This window comes from Sinocyclocheilus anshuiensis, unplaced genomic scaffold (genome assembly GCF_001515605.1).
Source record: "Sinocyclocheilus anshuiensis isolate Anshui unplaced genomic scaffold, SAMN03320099.WGS_v1.1 scaffold2406, whole genome shotgun sequence".
In the NCBI taxonomy this organism is placed as follows: Eukaryota; Metazoa; Chordata; class Actinopteri; order Cypriniformes; family Cyprinidae; genus Sinocyclocheilus; species Sinocyclocheilus anshuiensis.
Genome location: NW_015555875.1, coordinates 1 through 25,516, shown reverse-complemented (window position 1 = coordinate 25,516; position 25,516 = coordinate 1). Strand labels below are relative to the sequence as shown.

Sequence of the window (25,516 nt, the reverse complement as noted above, 5' to 3'; positions counted from 1 at the left end):
GTTCTCTCATTATAACAAACAAAGTGTAGACAGTGTAAATAAGAGATTCATTGTGCAGTGTAAGGAGCTTCTTTGATTATAATGGAGTTTTGTGAGATCACGATGAACTAAGATGAGTGACAGCTTTTAATGATTATTAAGGGAGTTTGCAAATGTGATATTGATTTAATACAACAGTTCAATAAACAAGAAGTTAATAATAAGTGACTTATATTTTCTGACTACAACACTATTGCCTTATTTTGCTCTATTTCGTCAACGAAAATAGTAAAAAAAAAAAAGAACAGCTGAGCCGCTGCGCATCTCCATTCAAACACAGCGTTTCGTTTATGAATAAACTGCGTTTTTAAGCAAATCTAGTGAGTCAATGATTCAATTACCCATTCATAAAAACAGTCACATACTTCGTTCCTGAATGAATCAGCCGTTCGAACGAATCAATTAAATGAATGATTCAGTAATAAAATCAGTGACTTACTGCCACCTGCTGGCATTTTAGTTTCATTTTTAAAGTATCTTTTCTGTTATTTAAATTATTTAATATTTCTATATTCAACATTTTATATTTAAAACATTAACCTCAACATGAATTTATGAATTTAATTGCACTCATCCGACCTCTGAGCCTCATTAAATGTCTGAAAATACACATACAAGCCACTTTTGTGTTCTTCTGTGCCATCTCTCTAGTACAAATGTATTTCTTAAATACTGATTTCATTTGATTGATAACTTATTCTTATTCTACTTCTTATTCTACTTGTTTTTGTAATTGGCTGGTGAGTGAAAAAGTTAATTTCAATCCCTGATTACAAAGGTAAAAACAAAATTCCCTGTAAATCACTTTAAGAAGTCAAATATCACATCGTAATGGGAAGGTTAATTTTTTATCAGGTGCTCCTAAATTTTTGACCGTGCTCGTAAATGTTTTAAATTAGGAGCACAAGTGCTCCTAAAAAGAGAAGTAAGCGTAGAGCCCTGGGTGGGACTCAGACTACATTAAATATGGGTTTTCTTGCAGTGTGGATAAACATGGTTTTTGCTGACCATAATGTCTTTGAGCATGAACTCGATGACAGTGAAGAGACATCTAGAAAACAAAATTGTCCGTTATCTTGTCATTGTAAAAAAAAAAAATGAAAATTGTCGTCATTTACTCACCCTCATGTCATTCCAAACTTTCATGGCTTTCTTCTGTGAAGCACAAAATATTTTTTTGAAGAATGTTTTCGAATTAATCACGAACTTTCAAACTTCTTTTAAGTAGAAGTAAAGCTTTTCCAATTTCATTGGTTTCACGATGACAGGATTTTAAAACAAAAACCAAAAAAATGTTGAAAGAAAAATTTTAACCTGTTAACCCGAGACATTTTTTTTGTTGGACCACTTGCAATCCTAATTAGAAACATGTTGAAACACAGGCAAAAATTTAGGTGTACCTTCTGATCAGTGACTGCCATTAACTTTCCCATTACGGGAATTTTGTCCCATTATGTCATTTGCCCCCATAAATTGATTTCCACAGGCATTTTTTACCTTTAGGGCATTTTTTCTAACCTGATTAGATGAATAATCTTTTATGTCAAATTCTTAAATTATTATTTTTTTTTTTTACAATTCAATCAGAGTAACAGAACATAGGCCGTTACCAATTATATGAAGCATCCGTAAAATCCATCTGCACTGCAAAGGTGACAAACTGTATCTGAATTTCCATTTTCAAGTATTGACAAAAACTGTTTAATGCTGCTCAGAAGGTGGCATGAATGCATTTACACGGCAATAACGATTACGTGTTCTAAGATTTAGGTGTGCTTAAATATTTTTTCAGTCACATAGTAATTTTCAGTCACTTTTGTTTATTTAGTGTTTGATGCTAGTTTGTCCTGCTTTTCTTATAATAATGCCCTTTGTCCAGCCTATTTTGGCCATTCTTCTGCCTGCTGTGGAGCGACTTCTCGAGCAGTGTGCTCCAGACTCATGCACCTTCCTGCCAGATGAGGCCCACCTCCTGCAGCTCCTGCTGAGCAAGTTCAATGAGGCATCTGCACCTTTACTGGTCAAAGACCCTCGATGCCTAGAGGTCTTCATTAGGGCATTGGGCACCTCAGCCAAGCCGTACCCTTCTATGCCTGGTTTCCAGATTATTGCCCTGGAGCAGGTTGGTGGACGTTTAGAAAAAGCCTTCTGCTTGGAGATTGACAATTGGAAATTTTGGTCCGTTAAGACTCCTCATTTCAGTTTTGTTATCACATACTCCATCATTAATAAATTTGTCATTTATCATAGAATTGTCACTGTAATGTGAGGTAAAATAAAATAAAATAAACTGTTGCACCATATTGGACATAGATCATACTATATGTTCTATAATGATACATGTTGTGTTTGTAATTTTATTGCATGTTTCCTCAGATCACCAAACCATTCTTCACTGCTCTTGGAGATGAAAAGATTCAACAGAAAATTATTTCTGTTTTATTTGACTTGTTGGTGGGGAACAAAAACCCTGCCTGTGCCCAAGCTATCAACGGTGTCTTTAAAGCGGTATGGGAAATATAAATTTTCTTTTCATATTCATTTTAAATTATATTATTTAGAAAGTAATGTTTTTTGCTTATTCCGGAAATAACAATAACCCATGTTTTGCTGTGTTCGTGTTTCTAGATTGCTGTGGATGCAGAGCTAGTGGCCAATGAGCTGATGCCCGTAGATAAACAAAAGGTTACTGCAACAGTTCAACAAACACGCAGGAGTAAAATGCAAACTAGGTGAGTAGCTATCCTTAGTTAATCAACTCTGAATTCCAGTTCTGGAAGATTTGAAGATTTAAATTGCAGTCTTTTTTCCAGAAAAACACAAGAATCATCTGGGGCAGTGCCGGAGGAGAATGTTGTCTCTTGGCCAAGAGTTACCCTGATTTTAGAGCTTCTGCAACACAAGAAAAAGCTAAGGAGAGCCCAGTGTCTTGTGCCCGCTCTGTTTAATCTTCTGTCCAGGTATGTTAAAGGGATAGTTCACCCAAAAATGAAAATTTTATGTTTATCTGCTTACCCCCAGGGCATCCAAGATGTAGGTGACTTTGTTTCTTCAGTAGAACACAAACAAAGATTTTTAACTCAAACCGTTGCAGTCTGTCAGTCATATAATGGAAGTCAATTGGCTCCACGGCTTTGAGAGTAAAAAAAACATACACAGACAAAACCAAATTAAACCCTGCGGCTCGTGACGATACATTGAGGTCTTAAGACACGAAACGATCGGTCTGTGCAAGAAACTGAACAGTATTTATATCATTTTTTTACCTCTGATCCACCGCAATGTCCAACTGTCCTGAGCGCGTTCACAACATCCGACGCGTGTATGTGCTCTGGCATAGTAGACATAGAAATATATAAGTAGATGCCTCATTAGTAACTGTTTCTATGGGCCGCGATACGTTCCAAAATGGCGGACATGTCAACGTATCTGGAGCGGTCGAATAGGGCATCTATACATATCTATGATAATAGACGCATGTGCGGAAGTGATCTGTCGCGCGTATACGTCACTCATTATTTACACAGTGCAGAGAGATTGCGGATGTGATCACTGGCACTGCGATGATCTAAAGATATTTAGAAGTACAGGTCATCACAATGGAAGACGATTTTGATATATCATCAGACAACGTGAGATTTTTTTGCCCGACCGTATTTATTTGACGTCACACGCCGGATGTTGTGAACATGCTCAGGACAGTTGGACATTGCGGTGGATCAGAGGTAAAAACAATTATATAAATACTGTTCAGTTTCTTGCACAGACCGATCGTTTTTCACTAGTTCATCAAAAAGTGAAATTTCACTTCTTTTTATTTTTTACTTCCAGTGAAGACCAGCAGAGAATATAAATCACAAAAATTTCAATTTATTTTTTCACACAATGCTTTATTGGAATATAGCTTATTCAACTGTGCGGACCACTTTTATGATTTTTTAAATGTTTTTACAGGCTCACTATAAATTGTTGTAGTATGGAAAAGTGAGGATGAGTGCATAATAACAGAATCATTTGATCTATTGAACTATGAGGAACTATTCCTTTGAATAGTACATTCAATTCAATCTTCAACTTTATACCTCATCAAAGTATGGGTTATTTCCTTTCCGGATCCTAGTCCTGTGTGTCTCTCCACACACATGCACTTTGACCACAGGTTTGATGTTATTTCCAGGCAACTGACGTCCCTCAATCACCCGCACACGGATCTTTGACAGAAATGGCATTTTAAAATGACTAATAATAGACATAAAGAGTCAGCATTTAACGTAGAAACCATACTGTATTTAATGACTACAGCACAATGCCGTACCTGAAAGTCTTGAGGTTTATTAGCCAAAATATGGCGTTTTCTGGTCCTAGACCGAATTTTGTGGCCGGGCTCACCAGGAGATGTGACTGCGCCCTGTCCCCCACCATCAGTGACATCTCCCTCTTCACCCCCCGCTGATCAACGAAAAAATAATACATAATGCAGAACATCATGGGTTAGTCAGACATAACCAATATGGCAAACATGCAATTAAAGCCAAAATATTTTTTGCAAAATAAGCTTCACAGATTCTTGTAATTGACCTCTAACCATGAAGTATCTGAAAAATGTAGTTTTCACACCATCAAGCATGTCATCTGTGTAACACTCCTTTGCGAGATCAAACGGAAAACCATTAAAGCACACTCAGCTAACCTGTGTTTCCACCATCTTGTTGGTCCTGTGGGTTTGTCACAGCACCGGCAGGTGGCTCGTAGCCAATCGTCATGCTGATGGTTGCCTACAAAAGGATGCAGCTAATTATCTAATAATAATAATGTCAAATACTGACAGTGTCCAATGTGGAGATATTGACAGTGATGCTATCAATACCAAGCTCATCACCAAATTAGGTGATCAGATATTTATTTTTGATGACTATGTAAACATGTTTCTCAGGTATATGTAATGACTACATTCAAATGAAACAGTAATTTAAAGGGATAGTTCATCTGCCGTAAAACAAGAAGAAGAAGCAGCTTCACGGTGAATCAGAGGTAAAAAATGATATATGATAATACTGTTCAGTTTCTTGCACAGACCGATCGTTTCGTGTCTTAAGACCTCAATGTATCGTCACGAGCCGCAGGGTTTAATTTGGTTTTGTCTGTGTATGTTTTTTTTACTCTCAAAGCCGTGGAGCCCATTGACTGCCATTATATGACTGACAGACTGCAACGGTTTGAGTTAAAAATCTTCGTTTGTGTTCTACTGAAGAAACAAAGTCACCTACATCTTTGATTCCCTGGGGGTAAGCAGAGAAACATCAAATTTTCATTTTTGGGTGAACTATCCCTTTAAGCTTGCATCTACTGCTATGTTTTGACATTTAACATTTTTGCAACTTACACAAGTTTCCTATATTAAACTCTTAAATTCTTTCTGATATTCTTCTGTGACTGAATGCTCTGATGCAGTAAAATTAAGATGAATACATCAAATCTCACTGAGTGTTCTGATTGAATATGCTCTGAAATATGTCACATAAAAGTATAATGGATTGTCAGTGCCATTTTATTTGTGTGCTGTAGATGTCTGGAGCCCGCCGCAGCTGAACAGGAGAATCTCGAGTACACTAAACAACTCATCCTCAGCTGCTTGCTGAATGTCTGTCAGAAACTGTCTCCCGATGGAGGGCCTATAAGCAAAGGTACTAGCAATCTGGCATGAAATGGCTAAAAAAAGATTAGAAAGGTTATGATAAGGTCAAATGATTTTGTTGCTTTCTTTAGCCCTATGCGGGTGGTAATATTTTACATGTGAGATAATTTTGCAGACCTTAAGAAATAATTGCCATCCAGGTTTTCTTGTCACTTTGCAGAGGATGTAAGCACAAGCGTTCTCAAGTTTCTTTGAATCCGGAAACGTTGTTAGGAAATATTGCATTTGTGTATGTGTGTGTGTATAGATGTGCTGGAGGAGGATAAATTTAATGTGGAGCTGGTAGTGCAGTGTGTCAGGATGTCAGACATGCCCCAAACTCACCATCATGCTCTCCTTCTGCTCGGTGCTTTGGCGGGTATCTTTCCTGTAAGTACAGTCATGAAACACTCACTCACACATACATTCAAACACAGTGGTAAACATCTTTCTCTCTCTGATTTTAGGAGAAGGTTCTTCACAACATCATGCCCATCTTCACATTCATGGGCTCCAACATCATGCGACTGGATGACACTTACAGCTTCCAGGTCATCAACAAGACTGTTCAGGCAGTCATCCCTGCTCTTATAAAGGTATGTTTAAAATATGTTTGTTCTATATACAGTGTGATATATTTGAAGCATTTGAGTGTCTGATTTCCAGAAGAGCTTTAAAGATTTGAACAAACCTCAAATCTATAGTATTAAATTTCACCGTGCTGGTTTGTAGGGGTGTGTGATATGTATGGCAATATCGTAATCGCTGTTTAATGATGTGTGAGCTGGCATTGAGTATGTCACTCGCTTTGTAAAAAACAAACTAAAACACTCGATTCTAGATATAGTGGTAAAAAAAAGACCCTGTGTGGGTTCATGTTTTTTATATTTACAACAATATAGTTAAATAATGTCACATGAGCCATTTTCTTGAATATCAGCACTATTGCAAATGTGATTGATTTTATGCAACCGTTAAATAAAGTTTGAATGAATCGGCTGAAGGACTCACTCATTCTGACACTGATTTGCTGTCACGTACTGGCAGTTCTAATTTTTTTTGTTTTTTCCAATTGTCCAATTATCATTATTGAAAAAAAAGAATGATACTTCTTTGTATATGGCTTGTAAATAGAAGTGTGCTATTACTGTTATAAGCAATATGACTTCTTTGGGTTATTTTGCCTGGTGGATGATAAAATGGGTGACTTATACTAAAGGAGGGATCCAAGCCATATTTAGAGACCAGAATATCATAAACACCTTAAGGTGGACTCTTGTGACCTGGGCCATTAAGCAGTGCCTTGGCAACCCCCAGAATACACTAGAATTTGCATAGAAACACATTAAAGCCGCTCAGAACACCTTGGCAACTACCCTTGCAACCAAATACAACCTCCTATCATAGTGGTGGGGAGTTTTACACATTTTCTTCATAAAATGTGAAAGTTTTATTTTGCTGTTATTTAACAGAAAAAAGTAACCTGTAACAACTCAATTCTTATTTTCAATTCTTGTTGACATCAAAAATGATTTGTACTACAGACATGATTGATATTTTGTATAGAGATTGTAAGGAGAAATATGCTATTACTCATGTAAGCAATAGGAATTCATTGGATTATTTGTCCTGGTGGATTATAAAATGGATGACTTATACTGAAGGAGGGATCCAAGCCGCATCTAGAGACTAGAATATCATAATATTAAGCAGTGCCTGCCTTGGCAACCACCTAGAATACGCTAAAATTTGCATAGAAACGCATCAAAGCCGCTTAGAACACCTTGGTAACTACATGGCAATGCCTTTGCAACCAGACACAATCTATTATAGTGGTGGGGAGTTTTACACAGTTTTATACTCATATTTTCTTCATAAAATGAGAAAGGTTTATTTTTCTGTTATTTAACAGAGAATTTTTTAACTGTTACAACATTATATTTCGATTCTTGTTTCTCCACAGGCCAATGAGGGTGGAAGTGCCCAGTCTGAGGGGCATATGGAGACTGTGGGATCACATATCGTGCATGTGTTTGTTGATGCCCTGCCTCATGTGCCCGAGCACAGACGCTTACCCATCCTCAGCCAGCTGATGAACACACTGGGGCCATCTCGCTTCCTCTGGGTCCTGATGCTGCTCCTGTTCAAGCAGCATGTCACACAAACATCTGTCAGTGCAAGTGGGGCTGAAAAGGTAAAGAAAGTTTCATGTATGTTTTTTAAATTTCCAACTGTATTGATTATTTTAGTTTTTTTTGCCACTAAATAAGCAATGTCCAGGAAAGTCCTATGGTACACTGGAAACCCATTTGTGTTTAGGGTTTGTAGAGACAGTTGTGTTATCTGTTGTGTAGGAGGCTGTTGTGGAGAGAGATCAGGACTTCTGGACCTCGGTGTGCTGTGAGTTTGAGGTAAAGGAGCAGCTGACCTCCATCATCAGAATCCTGCAGTATCTCATGACTCTACCACAGGACAAAGAAGAAGGTAAGAACTGCCCACTTCAATGAATTGCCTCTGACTATCTTTCTTTAAGTTGACAATATTGCTTTCTTGATTTTAATTTATCTTAATTTTGATGGAACGTTATTGATTAGACCAATCTTTAGTCTATGCTGTTTTCAGTTGATGTTTGAACAAAACTTCAAACATTATTTGTAGTGTGCCTGACATCCAGTAATAGCAATAAGCTTTGTGCTTTTTTTACTTTTGATTATAAACAAAGTCTCCGCATTGAAATTATCTCACTTTTATTGTGAAATTCAAACAATAAATGCCGTTGACGCTCTTAAATGTCGCGTGACAGATCACTGTATCTGCCTCAGTTTAAGCGGCAGCACGGAGTGCACGTGAAACGATCGTCTCTTCCTATTTACTACTAGTTATAGCATGAAATAAACATGAATTAGCATAAAAAGATGTGTTGAAAGAAACCGTACAGCTTACTGAAGTGTATCATGTCAATGTACCTGTAAACAATGACACAATGTTATGTTTGCCTCAGGAAAGCCATGCAGTGTCCATAGCTCAACTTGAAAACTCCAGAGGATTTTGTTAAATATATGCACTATATTATATATTTTAACTTAACTGTTAGTAATGTTAAATGCATGTATGAATACGCATTTCTTCTTCTATTAAGACGTTGATATGCGCAGTTTGTTTTATGTGCAATATTTGTATACAACACTGTTTATATTAGGTGTTGACTCATATATAAAAATGAATAGCCATTTAATTTTTTTGGACTCTGTTGTTAATTTTAACCTTTAGTATTATAGTAATGTACCTACAGACGGGGTTCCCTGTATGGTTTACAGCTTTATTGACAATTAGTTGAGAGCTGCTTTCTGGATCAACATCGGAAACTAATCAAGAGCTTGTGAACTGGGATCTGAATTGAATCTAGAAATTAAAGAATAGGGAAGAAAATTGCTTGATATATTCTCTGGGCAGCTCCGGAGAAAAAGAGGACCCGTGGAAGAAGTGTGGTGAAGAAGGCAGAAACAGTCTCTGATGTGATCTTCAACATGGAGGCTAATAGTGGCAAGGACCTCCGCCATTTTAAATTCCTCTCCGTCTCTTTTATGGCTCAGCTTTTGGCCTCTGACAGATTTGTTGGGAAGGTAGGTTTAGAATAGGAAGCAATCGATTTAATGTTGATATTAAAATGCCCCTAGGATTTTTCAGTAAACATCCTAAATGTGTAATTGTTTGACTGACAGGTGGCTGACTGTGAGGACTTAACAGAAAGCACCTTACAGACTCTTCAGCAGAAGTGAGTTGAAGCTTGACTATAGTACTTGACTTGATGGTGATTGGTTGTGGTGACATTGGCAGGGTGTAATGTTTGTGTTTACTTGTTAGTCTGCTGGAGGAGGTTCTGCGCTACATCCATGCAGTTGCTCGATGTGTAGAGGATAATGCAGACAAACCCACTGCTAAGTTCTGGAGAGCTCTGCTCAGCAAGTCCTATGACATCCTGGACAAGGTAGGAAGCACTGGATTGATCAGATATTATTGAGCATGTTTACATGCACACCAATACGCTGATGGCTACCAAAAATCAGTTTATTGAAATAACCCCTGTTTACATGCAAATCAATAACCTGGCAAAGCAAGTAAACCATGTTTACAAGACTTTTGGCAGTCAAGAAAGAGTTTGCTCTAGTTGGGTGCTCTTAAATCTGCAGTATATATCACACATGCCCACTTGATTAAGCTTCATTATGCTGCATTTAATGCTCGTTTATATCTTAACGGTGATAAAGGAAATGGAAATAGATTAGAGGAAATAGAATAACATGATACTTTTCTATTCTGAACTGAACCACAGTCATTTTTCTTGAACTGGTGACTTCATTGAGCAGTTATTTTTATGTGTATACTTTAGTTTGTGCACGAACATGCATAAAACATGATCTGACTTTTAGGTTAATGCCCTGCTGCCCATGGATTCCTTCATTATGGTAATGAGAGGCCTGATGGGTAATCAGTTAGCTTCAGTAAGAAGGAAGGCCATGGAGTTACTCAATAACAAACTACAGCAACGGACGCAGTGGGTGGAAGAACAGGTTAGTATGCAATGCAAACCAGTTTTAATGAAGCATTTTTAGAAAATGTTACATTTTACAACTTGGAAACATTGACTACCCATTCTGCTGAGCATTAGCTGATCACTTTTGATTCCTCTATTTCTCTGACAGATTACTGTGCTTCTGGATCTCATTGGCGTCCTCCTAAATATTGTGGGTCGGAGTCACGGACAGGTCATGGCACAGGAAGAAGAAGAGCTGGCTATCAATCGACAGACGGCCCTTTACAGCCTTAAACTTCTGTGCCGAAATTTTGGCTCAGGCCACCAGGAGCCATTTGTACCAGTGCTGAAAAAAGCGGTGGAGCTGGTTGCTGATAAAGACGAGGAAAAGAATGTCATGGGAAGTGCTCTGCTGTGTGTGGCTGAAGTGACCAGCACACTGAAAGCCCTCGCTATACCACAGTTACACAGGTACTGTTAAGCCCAAAGTAAGGCCTTTGGATTCTACACATATGCTAGCATTTAGTGTACAGTGCACATGGCATAAATTTCATCATCAATATAGTACGTGCAGCCTGAATTACGTGTGCAGCCAGAATTTTCTAATCAACCCCGTACTCTGTACTTTCAGTTCACACATGCCCTTTGAATTATTTTGTGCTGATTTGTTTGTACACAAGGTGAAAACATTTGCACGAGTCGTTGTTTCACAGCTACTGGAGATGCTAAAACAGTTTTTGTTGGCCACCTGTGCTATCATATGCTATCAAACGGAGTGTACTTTGAAAGTCTATGTGTTCAGCTACATATGCTGAGTGTTCGTGTCAAAACTGAAGTTATTTTTGACTTTTCTTAGTTGGATTTTACATAAGTACGAAGTGTAAAGCTGACGAACAGTGTAAATCACTAGGGTTGGGAATCTAGGAATGGTTCTAATTTTTAAAATGTACTGGAAGTGAATGATCCTCATTACTTGTATATTAATGTGTTCTGTCTTCAGCCTTATGCCTGCAGTGCTGGACACTCTGAAGGAGAGAAAGGACCTGCTGAACAATGAAATATACTTGCTGAGCGCTGTCACAGCTCTACAGCGCGTATCAGAGACGTTACCGCACTTCATCAGCCCCTACCTGGAGGACACCATCTCACAGGTCAGTATCAGTGCCACCTTGTTACTTTAAGTTACTTTAAGTAAGAGCAGCATATGTTATTCAAATAAATTTTATCTACAAGGTTACAATTCTCATTTGAATCTTCTCATTCTTCTCTGGTGCTCTAGGTCGCCCGCTTAACTCTGCTAGCCAAGCGACTGACATCCTGCCCTCAGCTGTCTGTACGTCTCTCCTCGCTCAGCACCACTCTTGCCACAAAGGTGCCTCCCAGGGTCCTCATTCCCACCATTACAAAATGCCACTGCACCATGGTAGATGTTCAGCAGGTAGGATTTGGTATATCAGAAATACCAAAGTGTTTGAATGGACACATGATCTTTTTGATGTCTCAATGCAATTAATGGACACTCTATTGCTATTCTTTGTTTTATTTATCTGATACCCATATTTTCTATACCTGTTCAGAACCGTCTTGGTCCTCTGATGATCATCCTGAAGGAACATATAATTCACATGGAGAAGGACCAACTCAACAACCACCAATCAGAGCTCACTTCCTTCTTTCTGTCTGCTCTTGATTTCCGTGCCCAGCATTGCCAGGTACTATACCCGTTTCAATTTGTTCTTTTTTTTCAATAAGCGCATTAACTGATGATTACCAATATAACTTTATTGTTTAATAGGGAGATCTGAATAAGATTGGTGAGATCGAGGGCTATGTGATTGACTGTCTGTTAGTGATGGTTATGAAACTTTCAGAAGTCACTTTCAGACCTCTCTTCTTCAAGGTAAGCTTCTATATTGTTCAGGTGAGAAAAAAGAACTTCCTCCAATAAGACAATATCTTGTTTTTAGATGCATAAATAATAATAGTGATGGGCTCTTTCGAACCACTACTTTGTGAGGCATCAAAATCTTTGTGAATCTTTTTTATTTATTTTTTTTTTTCCTCGAACCAAGTCTCTATAGTTTTTACATGATCTTGGATCAGTTTTGTAATGTAGACGCATTAATGGCACATTTGTATTTAAAAAAAAAAAAGAATCGTAGTAGTTGTCTCTTGTTGGCCTGATTAGTCAAATCTTTCATAAATCGCAAAACAAACCCTACAAATGAATGCAACAACATATATTATACAGATACTAAATGTTTAATGGTGTTTGGTAATTTCTAGATTTGTATATCTAGAAAACATTTTGCAAAGTGATTGATTCAGTTTTGAAAGCTAAATTTATCCCATTACTAAATAATACTTCAAATAGTACACCCAAAATAGCAAAAAAAAAAATTACTTAATATTTACATGGAATTCACTTTCCATGTTCCACTTTCACTTTCCATGAAGCTTTCGAGTCTGAGCTTTTGAATTCTGTTAATTTTAGTACAAAAATCTAATAATAAATGTTGTTTTGGCAAATAGTAAATATTGTCATAAATGTGACATGAACCTGTATCTTTACAGTGGAGAATTTAGCTAAATATATGCACTATATTACATTCCTTATACTTTTACTTGTTAGTGATTCTCATTTTAACTTTTAATACTAATGTACAGACAGGGTTCCCTGTATAGTTTACAGCATTATTTGAGAAGACCGTACTAGGGCTGTCAAAAAAAATTCGAATTTCGAATATTCGTCGAATTTAAAATAAAAATCCACATTCGAATGCAAAAACATTGCATTCGAATTTTAGGTGTGCGTTAAGGAGGCAGCCTTATCAGTGGCGCACGAGATGCGATGATGATGTAAGTGTCGTTGCATTATAATGTATTTGCATTATCCTGTCCAGTTGAAGCCACTAGATGCGGCACTGCTGCGTTGTTCATTAAGAATATTGTGGAAAAAGAAAACATCAATGTGGAGAAGATCTTGTTTACATCAAAACTGAAACCAAGCCGTTCACACAGAACGCATATTTTGCGCATTTTCTAGAGGGATATCTATCACCGTTGCACTCGTGTCTCGCACAAAAGAGCCGCATGTTTAGAAAGCCATGTAAAATTCATGCAACTTTAACTTTTTTTTTCAATTTAACTTTGAAAAAAAAAAAAACACATATCTCGAGACTTTATGGCGGGGTTTCTTCCCCATCCCACTGCATCTCATCTTTTTAAATGAAAAATGTACTCTGTGTGATATGCTTTCGGCCCTTTATATTAAACTATGCATACATACATGAAACAGTCAGTTGTCAAAATTGCCATTAAAACCGAAGTTAAACTTTAAAACACTGCAGGCTTCACTGTATTCATTTAAATATAATTATTTTCTTATAAAAGCCACTTATTTAATCAAGAGCAATGAGTCATTTTCTCTGTCTTTTGTTGTTGGATTAATGTTAATGTTGTTAACATTAATGACACAGATAGCTGCAGGTATTTGTATTAGGCTTTAAGACCAAATGCATGGATCTAATTAGGGGCCAAGCACCAAAGGTGCGATGGCACCTATTGTATCTGTTGGCGTTCTTATTGTTCTTCTTCTTCTTCCGCTCTGGAAGTCTATGGCAGCCCATAGAACTGCTTGCGGGAAAGTTGTGAAATTTGGCACACTGATAGAGGACAGTCCCAACATTAACCATAGCAAATTTGGAGTCTCTAACTCAAACTCTCTAGCGCCACCACTTGTCCAAACTTTCACTCATGTTTATCCTATTAACTTTTGAACCGTAAGGCAGAGAAGGAAAATTATTTTTTTCCCTCTGAATCTTTAGCTCATGCCGAGTCGAATGAACACTAAAATTAAAAAATTGTAAGGTTTAGTTTTTTCACTATTTTTAATAGTTCGAAAAACCGACTTTTTCGAACTCGTCCTAGACTGTTTGTCTGATTTTCGCCAAAATTGGCTCAGATCATCTTCAGACCATGCTGGCAAAAAGTTATGGATTTCGTGTTGATATACATTTAGTCATTTACATTTACATTTAGCAGACGCTTTTATTCAAAGTGAAACAGTTCATGTTTAGCGCATCAATGAATTTGCTGGAAAGATGCCAAACTGCATCTGAGGCTGTAGTCAGAGAGTGGATTTACAGAGACTTATATTTACATTCAGCCTGTGTGCAGTTTCTGTCTGGCTGAAAACGGACCGAATTTACATGCCCTGCTGTAAATTTTGACTGGTTTATGGAAAAACAAGCTTAAGTGGATTCTACACATTTATTGGTTATCTAGAATTATTTATGGCGCAGATAAAATACATATAATCATTTATTAATCAATTATCATTTCGACTTTATTTTTTTCTTCATTTCTTTATTTAAAGGCTGAAATGTGAGGTTTACCTTTTTATTAAACTTTTTCAAAGCTTTATTTGAACATTTACATTAAATATTTCAACATGCTATTAAACTGTTGTCAGTCAAGTTGTCAATTAAAATCCGAACATCATTGGTAATGTTATTGTTTTAGTGATTATGCAAACAAAAAGTCATTTTATTTGTTGTTGATTTTTAAATATAAAACTTGAAGTGATTTATGTGTCAGTACTTTTTTAACATCTCCTGCACATTTTAACAATACCGTGATAATACTGATAACCGTGATAATTTGTCACTATATTCGTGATAAGAAATTTTCATACCGTTACATCCCTACTCTGAGGCTATATCTCTGGAAAGCTTTGACATAATCACACCAAACTTTGTGTGTGCCATTGTCGCCTCACACAGAACACACCAAATTGATTTGATTACAGCGCCACCTGTTGGTCAGAAGTGATAAGCCATTAAATCATATTAATAGAGGTGTTATTTATGATTTTTCAGCCATTTCAATTACAATCATCCTAAAATTGCTTTTATTACTCATTGTTGCATTTGGTCTGATGCTCCATGCCATGCTTAGCTCCTCATTTTGCCTCTGTAGTGCTTGGCCCCTTAATTGCTGCTTGCAGCTATATTATTCTGATATGCATCCGGTTTCCTTCCCAACTAATTGTTTACTAAAGACATATCGTACTGTCTTTATGTAAATACAAGAAAGACATGGCAAGTTCATGTTGTCAAATGGAATAACCCCCAGAAAAGTTAACATTTTCATGGTTCAATAAATAAATAAATGTTGTTAAAACCATTTTAATTTGTTAAAACTAAAAAATGTTTGGAAACTTAGGTTTTATTACCTTTTGCATGTTTACACCATTTGACTTTTTTATAGTTAGATCAAAACTGTGTATTATATTAATGGTATAAAAGTTTTTCCTGTCATTGTGGTGTCTAATAAATGTGTTTTTATGTGTGTGAAGTTGGAGAACATGCTAGGAGGTGACGAGATCTACAAGACCCACATTACCAAGCATTTGGTGCCCTGTATTGCCCAGTTTGCTGTTGCCTTGGGAGATGACTCCCAGTGGAAAGTTCTCAATTATCAGATTCTGCTCAAGACACGACACAGTTCACCTAAGGTACACAAATGCTAAATTAGAGGTATAAACATATACCGTATAAACACAACAGAGATAGAGCTGAAGTGATGTTCCAGTGTATGTGGCACCCAGAGTTGGGTATAATGCGTTACATAGTAACGTTACTGCGTTACTAACGTTACTAACGATATAGCGTTACTGTATTCTAATTACTTTTTCTAATAACACAGTAATGTAATGCATTACATTTTAAATTTGTCATTTGATTTAAGTTACTAATGTCAATAAAATTACTTTATTTAAAATTACTTTAATTTCAAATGCAGTATTAAGAAAAAATATCAACTAAAATCACTAAATTCATAGCTGCTGCTTGAATCTGCGCGCAAGGTTACCATAGAAACGTAAGTGGTTTGCCATTGATTAGCGTTGTGACACTTAAACACCGCAACGCATATGCGTTTTTTTTTTTTATTTGATATACAACAAAGGAATTGTAATTGTATTTTCTGTAGGGAACTGATTTCTAGTGACGGTTATATTTCTTAACTGTAATATGTTAGTGAAGGGAGACAGCTGGCGAGCCACGTCATTTTTGTCAATGAGCCACAGCCTCCCGACCACTGTGGTAAATGAATAAATGAAAACCAGTGTGCAAAGAGAGCAGTGTTCATTCAAAAACACTGATTGAAGAATTACAGTTTGATAGGCAAATTTATTGATTTAATTTGTTCATCTGTGTGGGTTAATTTACTAATTCTAAATCTATATATTGTACCGTACTGTGCATGAATTGTCAGGGATGGGATTTTTCCATGTTGTCCTACGTGAGTTGCGTTGCAACTTGAGGCTGTGGGTGAAATACCCTTAGCATCTCAGCCAGGATCCAAAATTAACACTCGACAAGTGCCAAATAAGAGTAAAAACTGGTGTTGCTGAGTATATGAAACAGTGATACTCGCCAGCCAGCCAATCACTGGCCACATGCTTCAGAGTGAAGGGCGACATTGTATCATCATGATCCGCAGATTTGAGGTCTCCCAGATGTTTTAACATTTAAAAGCAAAGAAATGAAGGCAGGTATAAATATTAATAGGCTATTGTAATTTTATTGTTCTTCTGTACAATAAAATTATTATTATTATGTAGTGGTATTGAAATTGAAAAAAACATGTTTTCCTTTTGCTTGTTTATAGCTGATCGCACATCTGATTATGTGAATGTCCTGCATTATGAAGATCAGAGTTTGTGGGAATGATTCAAATTAGTGCCCATAATCTCTTAATTTTAGGCCTCGCTCTAATATGTGGATTGATTTCTCTTTGCCTACATTTATTTTAAACACAGAAGTGAAAATAAATGACCATGTTTGCCTTTTTGTTCAGGTGCGTTTCTCTGCACTTGTCATGTTGCTGGAGTTGGCAAGCAAGCTGAGGGAGAACTACATGGTTCTTCTGCCAGAGACTATCCCATTTCTGGCTGAGCTTATGGAGGGTAAGAACATTACGTCAATATTTAATCAAATGGGAACACATGATTCTGTAACTAAAGTACACTGTGTTACCTAGTGTTATCTTTGTTGTTGCTAGTGTTAGTCTTGTTGCATTTTAAGAACACTTAAATCTGTTTCTTTAACAGTCAGAAATATTCCAGAATTCCGAATTTCTTCCTCCTTGTTTTACAGATGAATGTGAGGAAGTGGAGCAGCAGGTGCAGAAGGTCATTCATGAAATGGAGACTATCCTCGGTGAACCACTGCAAAGCTACTTTTAATTCCACCCGGGACTGATTTCACACCATCACAGGCGCTTCTTACACCCTTTAAGTGTGCATTCATTATCCGTGTATAATATTTAGTGATGAACTGTATTAATTACTGTATTAATTACTAATATTTAGTCAGTCTGCCCACCAGTTCCACCTGTACCCCTTATAACTGACTGACATGTATATGTAAATGTAAAAAGCCACAAATCACTGGATGCCACATGTTTTTGACAGTAGGGTTATATAAAAAAAATGTCTGTTTTTAAAAATGAAATGGTTTTATATTGAATTTTCGAATGCATACTGATGTACCTCTCTGGAATCTGAACATCATAAAAAGATTTGGAAGAGTCTGGAAAATGTGAATTTGTGTTTGGTTGAGAAAAATTACAAGGTTGAAATGAAAGAAGGTTTTCAACACTTTGCTTGCATTAACAATACAGTTTTAATATACTACTACTCTTTGGACAAGTTTGCTGCATACATGCGATATCTGTCACTCACACTCGCGCCCTAAAGAGAACAGGCCAGAAAATGGAGCGCTGCTGGAAGAAAATAAAACTAGAAGTATTTCATATATTGTGTAGAAGGATAAGTGTTTCTGCCTGTAGAAAGACCTTAAGAACTATTAGATTGGCTTGCTTTTTGACTCTTTTAGAAGAAAACAAACACAACTTACAGGTGTTTATTTGATACAGTGGCTAAATTAATGTGAAATTGAGCTTCAACAAGTTCAGACATTTCCCAACAGCACAGCAAGAAACAGCTGAACCGAGAAAACTATAACCAGTGTTGGGGAAAGTTACTTTTAAAAGTAATGCATTACAATATTGCGTTACTCCATAAAAAAGTAACTAATTACGTTACTTAGTTACTTTTTATGGAAAGTAATGTGTTACGTTACTTTTTAAATCTGGACAGGGCTTGCTTGTTTGTTTTTAAAATAAAAAAGTTCTATTTTTGGCAAATATAAAAGCCTTTTCACACCAAAAGTGAAATGAATAAGCCTCAGGCTGAAGGGAAAGTAAATTTACGTCTGTACAGTAGAATGCAGAAGAAGAAATTTCAACACACTTCAGCAATTAAAAAAAAAATGTTTGTCTAGAGTAATTTTTGCTTATTAGTATGGTTGAACTGGATCATCGAAGGTCAGAAGCAAAGACATTGGTTAATAGAATGGGATTAAATACAAATAATATTTGTGTTGTTTAACATTTAATTATTGCAGGTTTGCGTCATATTCTGAGTTGCATTATTTTTATTCATTTTGAGGAATAGGCCTACTGAATCTGTTTTTTTTTTTGTGAGAGATGAATTAATGCATATTCATATTTATTTTGTAAAAAATGTATCATCCGATTTCTCTCAACATGGGGACAGGAGAGCTGTCAATCAATAAATTGGGTAAAAAAAAAGTAACGCGTTACTTATTTGAAAAAGTAACTCAGATATTCTCTTGTAAATTAAAAAGTAATGTGTTACTTTACTAGTTACTTGAAAAAAGTAATCTGATTACGTAACTCGCGTTACTTGTAATGTATTACCCCCAACACTGACTATAACTATGCAGCCATCTGCTACAGTATCACATCATACAGTACATAACAGTCCCCTTGAGGAACAATTGAATTCCTTCTTTGCTGTAGGAGAGGAAGAACTGTCTAAATTTGTTAAAACATCCCAATCAACAACATGTATGTTAGACGCTATACCTACTGAACTGCTGAAAGAAATTTTCCCAGAATTCATAGATCCTCTTCTTAGCATTATTAATTCATCATTGTCATCAGGATATGTCCCAGAAAATTTCAAGCTAATATAATAGTTATTAAACCTCTCGTTAAAAAAAAAAACACAACTTGAGCCTAGAGAATGAATTCACTACAGACCGATCTTGAATGTTCCTTTTCTTTCAGAAATACTAGGAAAGGCAGAATCAACGTAATTACGTATCTGCAAGGATTTACAGTTGGGATTTATACCAAATCATAGTACTGCTTTCATTAGAGTTACAAATGACTTGATCTTATCAACCAACTGTGGTTGCATCTCTCTATTAGTATTACTGGACCTCACTGCATTTGACACTATCCACCAAATAAATTTTTTAATAGATTCAAAAATGATGTTGCCACTGGTGGAATTGTGTGGCATAGTTCAAATTGTACTTAACTGACAATTATCATTTTGTAGCAGTAAATGAAAAGGTATCATATCAATCAGCCCGTACATGCTACCCTTGGGAGATATCATTAGAAAACATGGCATTAGCTTTCACTGTTTTGCTGATATTACTCAGCTCTATATTTGTGCACAGCCTAACAAATCACAAAATATACCAATTCACAAAACTAATAGAATACATAATTGATATAAAAAAACTGGATGAGTAGTAATCTCCCATTACTAAATCCTAATGCTCATACTAAAAAAATATATATTTCTGTCATGACAACTCTCGGAGGGATTGGCATGGTAATGTACATGACAATGTTAATGTATTTGGTTTTGGCGGAATAGATCTGCTACGCTGCTGCTGCTGCTGCGGCAGAGCAAGTACCGAGACTTCCTACTGCCAATACATCCACAACATGCTGCTGTGAGCATGTAAGAAATATTGCTGCTGCAACTATAACATACATGAAATAACCCCCATATAGCATAAATTAATCATCTCGTAGCAGATCTATACAGGTGGAGCTGGGGAAGGTGGAGGGTTTCTGAAGCAACTGCTACGGCAAGCCCTAGTCATATATTTGAATGTTGAGCAGCGAGCTCATTGGCTACCGATACAGGAGAGAACCAGTCAGCTGTGCCATGTGATAATGATGTCATTAGGTCAGATTGCGTTAGACCTATCGGACTGCGCCATCTAGAGTTTCATGCCAGAACTCTGTATATATATTGGGCCTCTGCATGCAATATACTCTTTAACACTCAATGGTGGACCTGCACCTAGTGATGACCACAACAGCCCTGAATGTTAGTGGAAACCATGACAACTAGACAATCCCTAGAGACTGATCCCCTGTAAAGACCTCATCGACACGACAGCCATCGGCACAGATCCTCAGCAAAGACCACAAGAACTAGACAAGTCCTCTGCACAGCCCCTGTAGACAGCTTCAGCTACTCCAACATGTGATTTATCACAATTTTCAAGCAGAAGGAGAAGGATGAATATTCTAAATGATACCAATCCACAACATGACTTGTGATGCAGCCTGGAATTAAACCAAACCATTTTGGTTTGTTTGGCCAGAGGAGAGCTGTCCCATCGATTGAGCAGAGTTTCTCCCAAGTTTTTTTTTTTTTTTCTCTCTCTCTCCATTTCTGTCACCGATGGAGTTTGGGATCCTTGCCACTGTCACCTCTGGCTTGCTTAGTTGGGGGCACTTCATATTCAGTAATATTATTAAATTTACTGTACTGACACTATTGGATGAGAACTGAACTGAGCTGGATTATGACATTATTGTCTGCAACAGGGCTGCTTTACAGCTGAATTTATCTCATTTCATAACTGATAATATACAGTTTTTTAACTAAAATGAATCAACACTGAACTGGCCTCAGCTGAACAATGACACTTGTTTTTTTGTTTGTTTGTTTTTTTAAGAGCTGCTTAACGGCAGAATTGATCTCTATTTGCATAATTGAATCAAAATGTTCCTTTTAATCCTTGTAAATCTACTTTGAAACCATCTGTATTGTATAAAGCACTATATAAAGGTGACTTGACTTCACATGCAAGTATTGAGTAATGAACAAATAACATGAACATGGACTTTTTATTCAATATCAGGTTTTTAAGAATAAATTTACAGATTTTTATGAGCGCATAAAAAAAGCAAAAGAATTGGGGAAAACTAATTCAGCTACCCAAAAATATATGAAAACGTAAATATAAAAAAAAAAACACTTTCAATAATTGTTAAACATTAACTAATAATAACACATATATATATATATATATGGCTACAGTTAACTAAAACTAAAACCATAAAATAACTGTTGTTACTTTAAATAAAAAAAAACCTTAACTGAAATAAAATATTTCAACAAATTTCATTGTTTAACTTGATGTACTATAAAAACTAAAACTGAAATTATATATATATATATATATATATAGCCTAATATAAATAAATGTAATTTCTTGATCCTCAACAGACGTTTATATTTTCATATGTGCTTTTTATGTTGAGTTTAAATTCATTCAAATTCATGAATTGAGTTTAAATGAATTCCACTTCGTATGCAGATTAGACGATGGTGTCATCTAAAATCAGTTCTTCCCCATTTACTTTCCTTGAACAAAACAGAAAAGAAAGCCTCAGGTTAAGACAGAAGAGCGCGAGCAGCCCAATGACTGTCACCGCACAGTGTGTCGTCACACGTCCTGTAATCTGCTTTGATTTTAGAGCCGTTTACTCCAGACTGCCGCTGGATACATTGTACCAGTGATGAAGAGCTTCAGCGGATTACGAGCCGCTTTTCACATATTCAGAAGAGACCTCCATCATCATCACTGTGTGGGAATAATAGCTGCACCTTTCTCTAAAGGACAGGTGAGATATAAAGCCCCAAAACACGTCCTCGTCTCTTTTCAAATAATGATATTCACGTATTAAAAAAAGAACATGTTTGCATAAAAATCCCTGCATGGTGCAGTATGGTAGTGGTCCAGTGCTCATGTTATTGACTGTTACTGCAGCAGAGGGATGGTGTGCAGAGAGGAGCGGACCTCATTCGAGCTGCTGGATTGGTGCAGAAATTTAAAGAGGAAGGTACCACTACTACACCTGCTGAAATTTACACTGCTTTTATTTACATTATTACCGATATTTACACTACATGTCACATAATTATACATTGTACTGAATAAAATGAAGAACATTTACTTACTATAGAGTTAGGGTTAGGATTAGGACTTTGTTTAGGGTTGCATATAATTAAGCGTAATTTCTTGCTATTACAATAGTAAGTACATGCAACAAGGACACTGTAAAATAAAGTGTTACCATCATTTTTATATAGGCTATGCTATTTCATATTCAGAAACATTCATTTTATATGTATAATAACTTATATGGTTACACTTTATATTAATTACAGCGTAATTATGCATGTAAGGGTTTGGCTTATAGGGTTACTTGCATGGAATTATGCATAACTAATTGTTATTATTATAGTAAGTACATGTAACATGTGTAACAAGGGCACCTTAAAATAAAGTGTTACCAAAACAGTCAAAAAAAAACTTAAAGTGTTACCCTTATATTAATTTATATATATATATATATATATATATATATATAATATATACTTCATGGGATGTTTGTGTTTTAAAAAATGTAAAAATGTGATTAAATGTGGTTAAAATGGATGAAAATATTAAATTGTGACTAGCTATAGCATCTAAAAAATATAGACTGTACAGTATATGAATTCATTTAAACTTTAACCTAAATCTTGATGTAAAAATGGTAATTTGTTATTTGTCAACTAGCCATTACACAATGCCTGCAACTGCTAATGGGTATTTTAAGGTCAGGTAACATGCAATTGTTATTTATCGTTGCCATTTTTGTAAAAAGGGGTCTTTATTTGATCTGTCTAACTGTCTGTTGTTGCATAAATGTTTTATGACTTTAAACAAACAGCTAGAGGGACTGATGCCATGCAAGGACAGTAGATCAGTGCTGCCATGTGTGGTTTTTATATATTTACCTAAGATGCGATCTCATAGGAGCAGTAACACTGACGTTGCACCATTCCCCTTTTTGTGTGTATTTGTGTGCAATATTGTGGATTGAGTTCTGTTACTGAATAAGAGTGAAGCGTGTATTTGCACAAACAAACCCAGTAATGTTTAATGCTGTTACTGTTACTTGAGTTGAAGGTAGAACAGAGAACTCTATAGGTCTTTAATGTTAAATCAGTGACAGACTGGCTAAAATGAGTGATTTATTTAAAGATTCATTCCAAGATTTTTAACATATTTGAAGGATACTTTCAACAGCGTTCATTCAATAACTGAATAGCACACTCCCTAAGTGAACGTTCAGTTTTGTTTTGTTTTTTAACAGCTGTTTAACAGCAGAATTGATCTCTATTTGCATAATTGTATCAATATTTTCCTTTTTATCCTTGTAGATCTACTTTGAAACAATCTGTATTGTATAAAGCACTGTATAAATAAAGGTGACGACTTCACATGCAATGGGGTCACTGCACAGTGTACTTGTTAGTGTAGTTATATAATCAAGTATTGAGTAAAGAGTAATGAACAAATAACATGAACATGGACTTATTATTCAATATCAGTCTCCAGCCTTCCAGGTTTTTTTTTTGTTACCTTTTAAATAATATAATATTTTTATTATAGATAGTATTATATCATATTAATTGTTTTATTCTATTATTAAATATGTATAATTATATTAACATTTTTCCTCTTCACTTCAAAATATAAAGAATAAAGAGGTGAGAGAGAAACACTTCCACAAACTCTCAACCTCATGCCACATTTTTCCAGTTCCGAAGAAATGGATGAAATGAACGGATGAATAATAATAATAATAATAACCTTACTCTAATTCTACCTTCTTTGTTACTGTAATATGATAAATTAATTGATATTTCTTTTTCTTTATATTTTTGGTGTAATAGGCAATATTGTATGTACACACAATCATGCCAATATGGAAAAATGAATGGTAACTCAAACCTTATGCTGTGCTTCAAAACAATATATTGTGGATATATGTTTAGTGAATGACTTACATTTTGGTGTGTTCTTCACATAAATCATTTTGGTCATCAATCAGTCATTTTGGAGCCCAACAGCCAACACATTAAAAAAATTGTATGTATGTATTTAAGCCAATCTTTCGTGTTTCATTTATTTATGAGTGACAAATATCCATCACATTAAAACTGTGTAATCCAAATGGATGGAAACTTTATACTGTAATGATTGTATGTATGGAAAAGAATGGTCAGTACACTTTTCCTTTCGTGTTCCGTGCTAAAACTATCGTTATGTGTAAATGATGACAGAAAGCCCTTTGTCCCTCTCCAGGTTGTGTAGTGAAGGATTATGGGAATCTGACTTTTGAGGACGTTCCCAATGATGAGCCAGTTGGCAGGCTGAAGACTCCGAGAGCAGTCGGCCGTGCCAATGAGCTGCTCGCAGGAGCTGTGCAGAAGGTCAAGAGCGATGGAAACACTTGTGTGATGCTGGGAGGACATCACAGGTCATCGTGTGCTTTCACTTCTGTTCAATTTCACATTTGGAAGCAGGAAATCATTATTGAACCTATTCTCAGAAATGGGTTTGCTGGTTTTTACAGCTTGGCGATTGGGTCGATCTCTGGTCATGCCGCCTCAAGACATGAGCTGAGTATTTTATGGGTGGATGCACATGCAGACATCAACACACCTTCAACCACGCCAACGGGAAACATTCACGGCCAACCGCTGTCGTACCTCATCCATGAACTGCACTCAAAGGTGACTGATGGTCTTGAATCATTTCAGCACCTTTGTTAATGTATGCGTAATATGTTACACAGTTATTCACTGTCAGTCTCATCACCAAAAAAAAAAAAAACTCCTAAAGAGCTGTTCAACTGTAACATCCTGACCATGCATGGCTCATAACTAATAAACATCAACAACTTACTTCATAGAAACATTCATAGAAAATTTCATAAAACTCTCAGAAAAACATATCAATGTCCTTTAAAATTTTTTTTTAATTATTTTGCTTTGTGACATTACTTTTATGCACCAATTAAAACATTTATCCTTAAATTCCCATTAACATAATATCACATTGTACTTTTTTGTTTGTTTTTTTGGCATTTGCTAGTAATTCAAGATTCTCATTAGATTCTCATTTCTTATTCTCATTATTTTCATTCTAGTAGTCAATATTTATTAATCACCATAAATTAAAAACAGTACAACACATATAAGAATTATATATATATATACATACATGCATACATACATA

At 36.0% G+C, this 25,516-nt stretch overlaps 2 protein-coding genes across 2 annotated transcripts in view; both read left to right on the top strand.

Moving 5' to 3' along the window:
- LOC107675669 (HEAT repeat-containing protein 1-like) overlaps positions 1-17,848 on the top strand; it is a 31,758-nt gene extending 13,910 nt beyond the window's left edge. Inside the window, exons 23-44 of the mRNA XM_016470089.1 lie at positions 1,919-2,161; positions 2,416-2,547; positions 2,668-2,771; positions 2,853-2,999; positions 5,605-5,723; positions 5,982-6,103; positions 6,181-6,309; positions 7,677-7,907; positions 8,068-8,197; positions 9,167-9,336; positions 9,436-9,488; positions 9,578-9,701; positions 10,144-10,284; positions 10,417-10,718; positions 11,248-11,398; positions 11,527-11,685; positions 11,825-11,959; positions 12,043-12,147; positions 13,727-13,736; positions 15,557-15,765; positions 17,112-17,220; positions 17,411-17,848. Of these exons, the coding sequence (XP_016325575.1) occupies positions 1,919-2,161; positions 2,416-2,547; positions 2,668-2,771; positions 2,853-2,999; positions 5,605-5,723; positions 5,982-6,103; positions 6,181-6,309; positions 7,677-7,907; positions 8,068-8,197; positions 9,167-9,336; positions 9,436-9,488; positions 9,578-9,701; positions 10,144-10,284; positions 10,417-10,718; positions 11,248-11,398; positions 11,527-11,685; positions 11,825-11,959; positions 12,043-12,147; positions 13,727-13,736; positions 15,557-15,765; positions 17,112-17,220; positions 17,411-17,499 (3,114 nt within the window). The 3' untranslated portion in view covers positions 17,500-17,848. The remainder of the gene's footprint in view (positions 1-1,918; positions 2,162-2,415; positions 2,548-2,667; positions 2,772-2,852; positions 3,000-5,604; positions 5,724-5,981; positions 6,104-6,180; positions 6,310-7,676; positions 7,908-8,067; positions 8,198-9,166; positions 9,337-9,435; positions 9,489-9,577; positions 9,702-10,143; positions 10,285-10,416; positions 10,719-11,247; positions 11,399-11,526; positions 11,686-11,824; positions 11,960-12,042; positions 12,148-13,726; positions 13,737-15,556; positions 15,766-17,111; positions 17,221-17,410) is intronic.
- A 3,975-nt stretch (positions 17,849-21,823) lies between these two features.
- LOC107675670 (arginase-1-like) lies at positions 21,824-25,210 on the top strand. Its single transcript, XM_016470091.1, has 4 exons — positions 21,824-22,064; positions 22,211-22,283; positions 24,581-24,755; positions 24,852-25,210. The coding sequence occupies exons 1-4, from the start codon at positions 21,960-21,962 to the stop codon at positions 25,048-25,050; spliced, it is 552 nt and encodes a 183-aa protein (XP_016325577.1). The 5' UTR covers positions 21,824-21,959; the 3' UTR covers positions 25,051-25,210.
- The last annotated feature ends 306 nt before the right edge of the window (positions 25,211-25,516 follow it).